The sequence below is a fragment of the Diceros bicornis genome, chromosome 4 (assembly GCF_020826845.1).
Source record: "Diceros bicornis minor isolate mBicDic1 chromosome 4, mDicBic1.mat.cur, whole genome shotgun sequence".
NCBI lineage: Eukaryota > Metazoa > Chordata > Mammalia > Perissodactyla > Rhinocerotidae > Diceros > Diceros bicornis.
In genome coordinates this window covers 22164317-22176960 of record NC_080743.1, presented here as the reverse complement: position 1 = coordinate 22176960, position 12644 = coordinate 22164317, and the positions used below count along the sequence as shown (strand labels likewise).

At 34.4% G+C, this 12644-nt stretch overlaps 1 protein-coding gene across 1 annotated transcript in view; it reads left to right on the top strand.

The window, feature by feature from the left end:
- COL24A1 (collagen type XXIV alpha 1 chain) overlaps positions 1-12644 on the top strand; it is a 343739-nt gene that overhangs the window by 244437 nt on the left and 86658 nt on the right. The window contains exons 39-40 of the mRNA XM_058538420.1: positions 7830-7883; positions 9555-9662. Of these exons, the coding sequence (XP_058394403.1) occupies positions 7830-7883; positions 9555-9662 (162 nt within the window). The remainder of the gene's footprint in view (positions 1-7829; positions 7884-9554; positions 9663-12644) is intronic.

The following is a 12644-nucleotide window of genomic DNA, read 5'->3' as shown; positions in this document are numbered from 1 at the left end:
TTGTTAGTTGTTCACTGACTTTTTTAGATCATTTATTCATTGCTTACTGTCTTGTTGTCTTCTTTTGTGATTTTATGACTTTTTGTAGCAATATGCCTTGAATCCTTTATCATAATCTTGTGTATCTACTACATGTTTTTCCTTTGGGGCTTACATAAAATATCTTATAACATCCTATTTTAAGCTGATAACAACTTAACTTCAGTAGCATACAGAAACTTTATACTTTTATTTCTCCCCACCCCCCACATTTTACATTTTTGGTGTTACAGTTTACATGTTTTTATGTTATGTATCCAATAACAAATTATGGTAGTTATAGTTATTTTTCATATGTTTGTTTTTTAACTAGAGATTTATGCACCAGCATTAGAATATTAGAGAATCTAGCTTTGGATACAGTCATGCGCCATGTAACATTTCAGTAAATAACAAACCACATATACAACGGTGGTCCTGTAAGATTAGTACCATATAGCCTGGGTTTATGTGCCATCTAGGTTTGTGTAAGTATATTCAATGATGTTTGTGCAACAATGAAACCGCCTAATGACACATTTCTCAAAACATAGCCTCTTTGTTAAGCGACGCATGACTGTATATGTTTACCTTTACTGGTGAGTTTTAAACATTCACATGTTTTTATGATGTTAATTACATTCTTTTATTTCAGCTTGAAAAGTGCCCTTTAGCATTTCTTGTAAGGCAAGTTTAGTGGTGATGAATTCTTCAGCTTTTGTTTGGGGACATCTTTATTACTCCTTCATTCCTGAAGGACAGCTTTGCTGGGTATAGTATTCTCTTTTGACTTTGTTATTCTTGTTGTTCTTTCAATATTTTGAAGATATCATCCCACTCTCTCCTTGCCTGCAAATTTCTCCTGAGAAACCTACTGATAGTCTTATGGGGGCTCTCTTATATGTGACAAGTTGCTTCTCTCTTGCTGCTTTCAAAATTCTCTCTTTGTCTTTGACTTTTGACAATTTAATTATAATATGTCTCAAAGTAACCCTTCTTGGATTCAACCTGTTTGGGGTCCTTTGGGCCTTATGAATCTGGATGTCCATTTCTTTCCCCAAGTTTGGGATATTTTCAGCCATTATATCTTTAAGTAGACTTTCTGCTCCTTTCTCTTTCTCTTCTTCTGGTATTCCCACAACGCATATATACATTGTTTCACTTGATGCTGTCCCATGAGTACCATAGGCTTTCTTCACTCTTTTTTATTCTTTTTTTCTTTTTGTTCCTCTGCATAATTTCAAATTACTTATCTTTGAGTTCATTGATTCTTTCTTCTACTTGGTCAAGTCTGATATTGAAGCTCTCTATTGAATTCTTCAGTTCAGTCATTATATTCTTCATCTCTAGGATTTTTGTTTGGTTTATTTTTATGGTTTCTATTTCTTGTTCAACTTCTCATTTTGGTCATGCATTGTTTTCCTAATTTCATTTAGTTGTCTGTCTGTGAGTTCTTGTAGTTCATTGAACTTTTCTAAGAGGATTATTCTGAATTCTTTGTCAGACAGTTTGTAGATTTCCATTTCTTTAATGTCAGTTATTGAAGCTTTATTTGTTTCCTTTGGTGTTATCATGTTTACCTGATTGTTTATGATCCTTGTGTCTTGCTTTGGTATCTGCGCATTTGTGTAAGCAGTCTCCTCTTCCACATTACAGATACATTTGGCAGAGAAACACTTTGGCCAGTCTGCTTAGCTCAGGGTACTGGACAGGTCAGCTGGTAGTGTTCTTAAGCAGGTGCAAATTGCTACTGGGGTCTCCAGTTGGGTGAGGTCCCTACCCCTGTTCCGAGATGGGAAGAGTTGCCACTGGCTGCTCTCTGCAGTTGGGTGGGGGCCTTGTGGCTGGGCTCTGTGTTCAAGTGGGGCCACTGAGCAGGCACCCTGGTTGGGCAGAGGTGCTGGCTGGCTCCATGGTCAAGTGGGGCCACTAGCTGTACTCTGAGGTTACCTCTGATAGGGCAAGGTCACAGGCTGTGTTCCCTGGCAGGGGGGTACCACTGGTTAAACTCTGTGATTTGGCAGGTTCTCAAGTTGTGCTCCCTAACCAGACTCATCTTTCTTCCATTAGTAGCAGGGCTGGACTCATAGAGAAGCCAAGTAACAAATGCTGAGAAATGGTTGTATCCAAATGGTCATCTCCCTGAGAATTCTTACCAAATTCATTTTTATATAAGAAAGTCATTATTAATACTTTAGCATGGATTTTTTTCAATCAACTAGCCTAGTTCCCTAGCAGAACCCTAAAAGTTGGTGAGGAGAGGAAGAAAAAACTAAGAAAAAGAAAGGCCTAACCATGCCATAGTGTAACACAGCCAGGAATCCATGAGAGGGATGATACAGCATGACAGCTGGTGATGGGCAGAGCAGAGATGAAAAAGGGGCTCAAAACAAGGCATGGAAAAATGATAAACACAGATTTCATCTGCTTCATAATTTTTCCCAAGAACAATCCTGCCTTGTACACATCTTTGGTGCCTTTTTTAGTAACAACACATGTGTGCTTCTTTTTTATTCTTTTTGTTGTTCCCCTTGGAATTTTAAATGCCTTTCAGCTCATAAACTCAATAAAAATACCCTGGCATATTTATTCAAAAGAATTTTATGATCCAAGGAACTATTGCTTAATCAGACAGCTTGATGTTGGATTTATTTTTGCACTTTAAAAAATTCCTCCTTAGGCAATGTCACAAAGCTGATACCTTAGATTCTTAAAAAAATAAACAAGAAAGAGAGTGAGAAAAAGAAATGAAACTTTTTTTTTCAAGTTAAAGAGATGCTCTTTTTACTTTCTAGAAGATTGGGAAATGAGATCTGGATTGAAAAGCAAGGCAAGGAAAGTGTCAGTAACAAATTCCCAAATCCAAGATGTAGACTTCTTTGAACAGAAGAAAAAAATATGTATATAAAATAGAAGCATAAAGCTTTAATTCTGTGCTAAAATGTTCAGTTGCCTAAGTGCATAAGTCTGTATGATAAAAGAGTTTGGAAGCATCTGAAAAAAAACATCTGCCTGACTTATGGTCTGTCATTCATTTCTAAAAATAATCTATCACTATGGTATCTAAGAACTAACCAGATGTGAAGCTATGGACTCCAAAGTTGAATGCATAAAAATGAAATTGTCATGTTTTATTCCTTTAGGACAAAATTTGGTTGGATTTATTGAAGTGTGATTTTTCCCATCTGTGTAGGGTGGTAAGATATTAGGTAAAGATGAATATCTTACAAAAAGATGAAACAAAATAAAGCACCGTTTTCTAAGAAGCTTTTTCAGTGGGATCTGAAAAGTGAAGTCATAAAGATGATGGAAATATCGATAGGAAAGAATGATAAGGTATATGTGACACTTGTTTTTGAGACTGTTTCCTTGGAACCCCTGAAAAGTAATCAGTTTGGAAAGTTGAGGTCAGTGGCATTAAGGAGTAAAGGATTATCTAAATCTTTTTCTTCTGAATGATTCCTATGACTCTGGTGTTATGCTTGTTTGGTCTGAACTGTTGTGTCATAATGCAAAACAGAAATAGAAAGAATCCTGCACTGACCACTGTGCAAGAATTGCTTAAACCTCTGCTCTACCACTAAAGTGCTGTACATTGTTAGGTGAGTCATTCTTTGGTTTCTCAATTTACACATTCCACATAATAAAGGGATTGGAGCTGTGCAGAACCTCCCAAGATGTCTGTGTCAGGGAGGATGCTGACTTGGCAGGACTCTGTTCCTTCTATTCCTACTTGAGTCAGAAAAGATCCTTGTATATCTATTAAACATACTTGCTTCTGTATAGGCTTTCTTGAGAAGAAAAGGTTCTTTAGCTTTAAAAAAGCCTTAGCTTGGATGTTTCTAAATTTTTATTAGCCTTACAGACTGTGACTCTATAAAATATATTTTTTCATTCGTTAATTCAGCAAAGTTTTTGAGTACCTTCTATGAGCCAAGAACTCTGCTAAGCATTGGGGATGCCAAGGAGAGTGAGATTAGCAAGATCCTTGATCTCAGATTTTACAGTATCGTGGAGAACACTGACAATAGCCAAGATCATTACAGGTTGTGATAAATGCAATGATAGAAATAAACAAGGTGATGAAAAAGAATGACTGGTTAAGGCAAGGGAAGCTAACTGGTTAAGGCAAGGGAAGCTAACTAGTTAAGAGTAGAGAAGCAGGAAAGCTTCTCTGGATAGGGGACAATTCAGTTGAAATCTGAAGAATGAAAAGCAACCAGTCATGCAAAGAATTTTGGGAGATCCTTCAAGGTAGATGGAATAGCATGGGCCAAGATGTGGAGGTAAGAACAATATAGGTATTTTTGGAAAACTGAAAGGAAGATATTATAGCTGCAGCACAGTGAATAGTGAAAAGTTAAGATGAGGTTGAAGAAACAGGTAGGGAGCAATGATTTCCCTCATTAAGTAGTAGATAATAACAACAACAAACACATAGAGACAGAGATTGGATTGGTGGTTACCAGAGGGGAAGGCGGGAGGGAGGAGGGCGAAAGGGATAATTCGGCACAAGTGTGTGGTGATGGATTGTAGTTAGTATTTGGGTGGTGAACATGATGTAATCTACGCAGAAATAGAAGTATAATGATGTACACCTGAAACTTATACAATGTTATAAACCAATGTTACTGCAATAAACAAAAATAACCTCAAAAAAAAAAAAAAAGAAACAGGTAGGAAGCAGATCATGAAGGACTTTTTAAACCATAGTAAGAAGTTCATGTTTTATTCAAAGTATAGTGAGAAGCTGTTGAAGGGTTTCAAGCAGAAGAGGAACATAGTCTCTGATGGGAATCACTCTATAGCTTCCAAACTTGGTTTAACAGTATTTAGTGTTATTGACTATCTCAAGGGATGAAATAAATTCCAGGAAAAAAAAATAGAACAAAATAAGTTTGAATTACAAAAACATATGATATACCAAGACAGTTCAATGAGAGAATGATCTTTTCAACAAATGGTGCTGGAACAACCAGATACCCACACGCAAAAGAATAAAGTTGGAGCCTTCTTTACACTACACACAAAAATTAACTCAAAATGATTCATATAACTAAATGTAAGAGCTGAAACTATAAATGTCTTGGAAGAAAACATAGGAGTAAATCTTCATGACTTTATGTTATGCAAAGCCTTCTTTCAATTGAAAAAGGAGCAAAGTATTTAAACAGATATTTCTCCAAAAAAGATATACAGCTGACTAATAAGCACATGAAAAGATGCTCAACATCATTAGCTATTAGGAAAATGCAAATAAAATCACAGTGAGATACCGCTTCGCGTCCATTAGAATGGTTATAATTAAAAAAAAAAAACAGAAAATAAGTATTGATGAGGATGATGGAACCGTTATACATCACTAGTGGGATGTAACATGGTGCAGCCACTTTGTAAATCAGTTTTGCAGTTTCTCAAAATGTTAAATGTGGAGTTACCATATGACCTAGCAATTCTACTCCTAGGTACATACCCAAGAGAACAGAAAATAGATGTTCAAACAAAACTTGTACATGAATGTTTATAGCAGCATTATTTATGTAAGAGAAGGAAGGCAGAATATGTGGGTACGTAAGTAGGTGTATTGGTAGATTGGTTGTTGGGAAGAGGAGATGGCTCTTGATTGATTCACATATAGATGTCGAACTGTATGAATAAATATTTATTCCTCCTTAGTAATCAGGAATATGCAAATGGAAATCACAAATAACATGCCATTTTGAACTCATGTGGTAGAATAACTTTAAGTCTGTTAGTACCAAGCGTTATAAAAGATTTGGAGTAATTGGAACTCTGAAACATTGCTGTGGGAATGTAAATTGGCAAAACCACTTTGGAGAACAGTTTGGCAATATCTTATATTCTTGAAGATGCACTTATCCTGCCAGCCAGCAATTCAACTCCAGGGTACATACCCTAAAAAATCCTCTTGACATGGGCACATAGTCATGCGGCAAGAGTGTTTATTGCAGCATCGTTTGTAACAGGAGGAAAAAAAAATGCCAAAGTTCATCAGAAGGAAAACGGTTAAATAAGTTGCCGTTTGATAATAAAATGGAATCCTACAGGAGTAAAAACAAAACGAGTGGATTAAAGACACGCTGAATAATTACAAAAAGAAAATATTGTGTTAAAAAAAGTTTCAAAAGAATACGTAAAGTATGATACTGCTTATTTAAAGTTTGAAAAGATGCAAAATAAGCATATATTGCTTGAGGATACGTACAAATGGAGTAAAAGTATAAAGAAATGCATGGAAATGATAAATAAATTGAGGACAATGGTTACTCCTCAGTGAAAAGAAGGAGTGATGTGTTTGGAAAGGTATATGTGTACATGGGACCTCAATTTTATGTGTATATTGCTTCTATTTCTTAAAGTGGGTGTTGGGCACATGGGTATTCATTGTACCTTTTAATATCTTTATGTATATATATATTTAAATATCACATAATACACTTTAAAAAGACAACAGAAGTTAGTCTTTTTAAAGAGAGCTAACATTTATTGAGCTCTTCAGTGTTAAGTCCAGTCCTTTCTAAGCTTACATACATTATGTCATTTAATCTTAGTAACCCTTTGAAGAGGTATTATTATACCCCTTTTATATAACAGGAAACTGAGGCCTTTAGAAGTTAAATAATCTACCTATGGTCATATAGATGTTAGGTGACAGAGCCCGAATATGAAACTAGAGCAGTCTAACTTTTAAAAGCCCATACGGTTAACCTCTATGAAGGTGAATCAGCCTCTTTTTAAAAGTCCGTAACGACCACAAAGAAGTCTCAGGTCAGTGCAACTATCATTTCAACCTCTGGATGCAGCTAGAACTACAGCAATAGAACTTAACCGCTTTGGCCTCTAAATCCAGCGACTTTCTGAGGCTAGAAGAGCATTTGCTAAGGAACACAGGGCATGAATCATCTCCTTAGGTATCTGTTTATTCATTCAACAAATATTTATCAAGAGCCTACATAGCACAGTGGTAAACCACAATTTATTTCTTGTCTACATCATTTTTGCAGTTTGCCAAGCTTTGGGACACAAATTTGAGATTTCCATTTTCATTTCCAACTAATGCAAGGAATGCTGTGATTAATTGTTAGCCGTTTTAGAACTTGCAACCCGGCTTACTGTGGATCTCATTTAAGCCTAACTGTTGTTGACCTGCAAATTCACATGACATCTAAAATATTTTAGACACTTTTTACTAAAAAAAGTGTATACATATTGAAAACTTTTAGTCTACTTTTGTCCAAACAAAGTACACATTGAAATGAAAATATTGTTTTAAACAGTTTAATATGACTCCTCCTTTTTCTCCATGTATTTCTCTCTCTCCTTTTTTTCCAAAGATCAAAGAATATCTCTTTAATCTTCTACTCCAATGAGATTTTGAGATTCTCCCTGATCATGTATTAGATATACTTTATAATTCTATGCAGTCAACAAGATGTTGACCCCACAGTAGCTCACAGAACTGCTGAAATGGATGTGTTTGGGTTTACTTTAATTACATTCTCACCAATTAAATGAGTATACTAAAATCAAGTAATTTTCTTCCTGTAATAAAGAAGAGTTTAATTTTGTGTATCTTGGCCAGTTTGTATATGTGAACTTTACTCACTGGTAATGGCTATGCCTCTAAATCATCATGACCTCTTTTTAAATAATTATACAAACATATTATTGAAAAGTAACCCTCATTTTTACTTGGTGTTCAATTCAGTGATTATGTGATATATGTATTTAAACATTCCATCTAGTCCTTTATTTAACAATTTATTCCTTTTTCTACATTGAATGTTCAGGGACCTGAAGGAATTGTGGGACTTCCAGGACAAAGAGGTCGTCCAGGAAAAAAGGTAATTTTTTTTTACATCTTTTTATGCTGGTTTTCTTTCTTTTGTTGGCCCAGAGCTCGGTAGAATGCTGTCATGTTTTTATTTGCACTAGATATAAAGTCATCAAAACTATAAATTTGGCTTAAAAAGGCACATTTGTATAAATAAATATTTAATTCTATTTAAGAGTACTTATCACCTTAATTATTTGAAGGCAAATTTTCCACTTGTAGTTTCTAAAAAGATTTTTGTCTTTCCTTCACCTGTTTGCCAGAAATTCTTTAGTAGACCATGGGTAGGAAAAGAGAGAAAAGGAAAATATTATACCGTTTGTGTGTTTAGTAACAACTTTAGTAAAATGTTTAGGGAAAAGGAATATGATTAGAATTGTTTCTGGGTTTGTTATTAATGTGTTTTTCCAAACTGAAAAGGTTGATGATTGATTTTATCTTTCCTATATAGTAGCTAAGAAACACAAATCAATAGTATGTTTTTTATTTGCTTCCTTCATATTTTACTAAAAGAACCTGATACAGTTGTAAAACTCTAGTACATTAAAACGAAAAATTCATCTTTCTAAGGAGTCAGTAATTTGTTCAAGTATTGGTGAGACATAGAAATGATTTTTCTCATTGTACTACAATAGTTCTGAATATATTTACTATAATTAACTTCAAATCACACCATATTCTAGTTCCCAAAGTCCATTTCTACTGTTTCTGCTAATATACACATAGTCCATCTTTCTCATAATTTGGAGGGCAGTAAAAGGGATAATAAAAGATAAAGAAAAATGAATGAGGTAAATTTTAGTTGCCATTCTTCCCCACGAAAATAACCTCAATATTGAAGTCTCTTTTTATCATACTTAATATTATGTCTAAAATCAACATTAAAAGTGGGGCAGTATGGGTCCTTCTAACAACCTGCACCCATGGCAAACCTGTGAATTATTATGAATACCAAAAATTTCCTGACGGACTGTGATCACAGTTTAGTTTTTCTTTGTGTCTACTTGGTTATCAATAATAGAACAGATTGGTTCCCATGTTTAGAAAATCAGTTATAACATTTAATGTTGTTTAAGAGCAACTGTGTTTTGATGCTAGAGAATGGTAGCTAGAGAATGCTAGAGTCAGCCTAACAGAAGACAGAAGATAACTAGTTTTCAGAATGATGTCAAATGACATAAAAACGTCATGGATTTTTAAAGGGAAACTCCAAACCAGTGAGTGATGATCCTGAATATACAGAACTGCACACTAGAGCCTTTTTGCGTTAAACAGATCTTTGTGTCATTGAAGTTCTCTGTACAAACAGGCTTCTCATAGGGCCTATGTTTTCTCATGATAACAATAAACACATGCATGCATGCATACATATATACACAACAAATTTCAAAATAAAAAACTTGGTTATTTGTAATTCAACATAAGCACCAGATCTCCCCTGCTTGCTGGGCCAAAATCATTTTCTTAATACTCTTTTTCCAAAATTACTTTTAATGATATCCTTAAGATAACCTAGATGGTGATGGTTGTTATTATTGTCAGTGGTGGTCTGTGTTACTACTGGGTTAAAGCAAAGTTACTATTTCTAGAATTTTGCTTACATTCAGGTATATTATAGTTAATTAATCTAAGTATAAACTTGTTTTTTATTGCTTTTCTCTCTTACTAATGACATCCACAGGGTGACAAAGGACAAATTGGGCCCACAGGAGAAATTGGAAGCAGAGGTGCTCCCGGACAAATTGGGGAAAGTGGTCCTAAGGGTGCCAGAGGAACTCGAGGTGCTGTGGTCAGTATTTGATTTGTTTCCAGAACTGAGTTCACTGTGGATGGAAAAGAAATGTATCCATGTCCTTAAAGCTTCATCCCTTGATTAATTTTACAGAGAAAGCAATAGTTCCATTGAAAATAATCTACCTCCATGGGATGTGGAGAATTGTAAGCATTCCACAGCACTTAAATGGCTTAGTGGTTTCTGGACATGAAAAAGGAAAGGGGAAAAAAACTCAAAATGGAAATAAAATATGAAATAAGGTTTTTTAAAAATAAGATTATAGCTCCTAACCTAAGTAGGAAAGTTTACGCGCCTTGCACTTCAGGATTTAATATCTGTATAAAACTATGCTGTCATGGTTGACAAATTGCTTTGAAAATTAGATTTACTTGAAAATGGGTTTTCTTTATATGCTTGGACTCCACATGCTTATCTGGAGATTATTTTTCTCACCAGCTGTGATAAATCTCCATAACATCTAATGATATATAATCTTTTGCTAAACTTTACATGATGGGGGAAACAAGGGTAGCATGATACTTCTAAACCTATAATAGCAAAATTATATTGCTAATATATTTGGACCTGTTCAAAAAGTCACAGCATGAAAGAGATGTAAAATATTTATGAGATTATTCAGTTTAGTCTTTTGACTGTTTCATAAACTTATTTACAAAATGCATGTGTATTTCCAGCCTCCATTTAAATGTCACACGTGCTACACTTTTCACCAAGGCATTTTGGAGACCATTGCATAATACATTTGTTGTCTGAGGAAGGTTTGCCTTAGGCTCATTTCAAGTATTCCATTTCTTACTGTCATCTTACTACTCCAGATCTTTCTTATTTCCTTTTATTTAAATTACTAATGTTTCTCTGTTTTTGGCTTATACATTCAAAAACATTATAAAATTTGGTTAATTTTTAGTAAACATGAGAACTAATATATCCAAAGAGTACTGTAGGAGACTAAAAGTTTTCAAAGTAGGCTCCTACATTGGATTTCCTCTAAAAAGAATATCCACTTTTTAAATTTTGACATATGTTCCCAAACTACCTTCCCAAAGGTCTCACCAAATTTACATTCCCACCACCAATACTTCATACTAATCCTTTTGATGTTTGACAATCTGACAAATGGAAAAGTATATCTCATTTTCTTTCTGTTTACATTTCCCTGATTACAACTAAGTAATTTGTATTTTTCTTCCTCTGAAAGTTGCCTATTCATATGCACTTCACATATTTTTCTATTAGATTGTTCTCTTTTTCTTATTGATTTGCCACAACTCCTTATACATTTTAGATATTAATATATTTTTATTAAAATATTTGCAAAATATGTTACAAATACATTTCCTTTTCTGTCATTTAGCTTTTAATTTTGTTTGTGATATCTTTTGCTGTACAGAAGGTTTTAATTTTTACATAGTCAAATTTGCCAATCTTTTCCTTTACAGTTTAGGTTTTATTTCTTTGTTAGAAATGCCTTCTCTACCTAGAGTACATAAAAATATTCTTCCATGTCCTTCTTCTCATACTTTTATAGCTTTATTTTTGCCCTTAACTCTTCAAGGCATGAGGAGTTTATTTTTTTTCTATTATATACGTTGTAGAGGACTAATTTTCTTTTTTCCAAATTGATGTTCGGTTGTCTCAATACCATTTAATAAACCATTGATCTATTTCCCACTTTTCTGAAATGCTACCCTTACTGTAAACTAACTTCTCAAGTATTCATTGGTCTGTTTTCATTCCCTCTATTTTCTTCTCTCAATCTGCTAGTCTGTTCCTCAGTCAGTACCACACTATTAATTAATTTATTTATTTTTTTAATTTTTATTCATTTATATTTTCCCCCAAAGCCCCAGTAGATAGTTGTATGTTATAGCTGCACATCCTTCTAGTTGCTGTGTGTGGGACATGGCCTCAGCATGGCTGGAGAAGCGGTGTGTTGGTGCGCGCCGGGATCCGAACCCGGGCCGCCAGCAGCGGAGCGCAAGCACTTAACCGCTAAGCCACGGGGCCGGCCCAGTACCACACTATTTAAATTATTATACTGTTACAGTATTTTTTCAGATCTATTAGGGCAAATACTCCATAATTCATTTTTCAGAAATGTTAGCTCTTACTATGATTTCCTCTTTCATGTGAACTTTAGAACCAGCTTGTCAAATTCCTTTAATACTGAATCTTTCAATATAGAAACATCGTATGTCTTTCCGTTTACTCATATCTTCTTATATATCTCTCAATAAAGTTCTGTTATTTCCTTTATTTCTGTTCTTACACCTTTCTTGTCAGAAACTAATTCTTAGTTTCTTATGGATTTGATTATTTTAATTTAATCCTTTTTTCCATTATATATCATTGGTGCTGTGTGAGAAATATATTTTTATATTTTGACTTTATATCCACTTTAATGAATTTAGGTGATTCTCATGGGTTCTTTAGTTAAATAATCTTACTGCCTCCTCTTATTTATTATCCTGACTTATTACGTTGATTAGAACTTCTGGTTAGTGTAATATTTGGCTAGTCACGTACCTTAATTTCTATTCTGTGCCTTAATTTCCTCATCTCCTACTTATTTTGAGACTCAAACAGGAGAGTTCACGTGCAAACTTTTCAATAATTTGCAAGGAGATTTATAGGATTGTAATTTTTGCTTTTTTCAATTGAGTCATCTTTACAGTAGTTTCGGGGCATTTACTCATCTGTAGAATATTGTTAATAAGAGTAATCATAGGGTGATTGTTACACATAAGTTGTCAACCATTTCTATTTTAACAACTTTGACCAGGGCTGAAACCACATTCATTGAAGTGTCTGAAACTGTCAGTGGGAACAGAGATCTCCTTAATCCGATAATGACAATATCAAAAACTATCAGGCTTCACTCTCTAATATTCAGTGATGCACATCTACCACACACTTTGACAGATACAAACTACATTTCCAAGAATTAGCTAGAAACCTTCAGGATTCTGACAACTA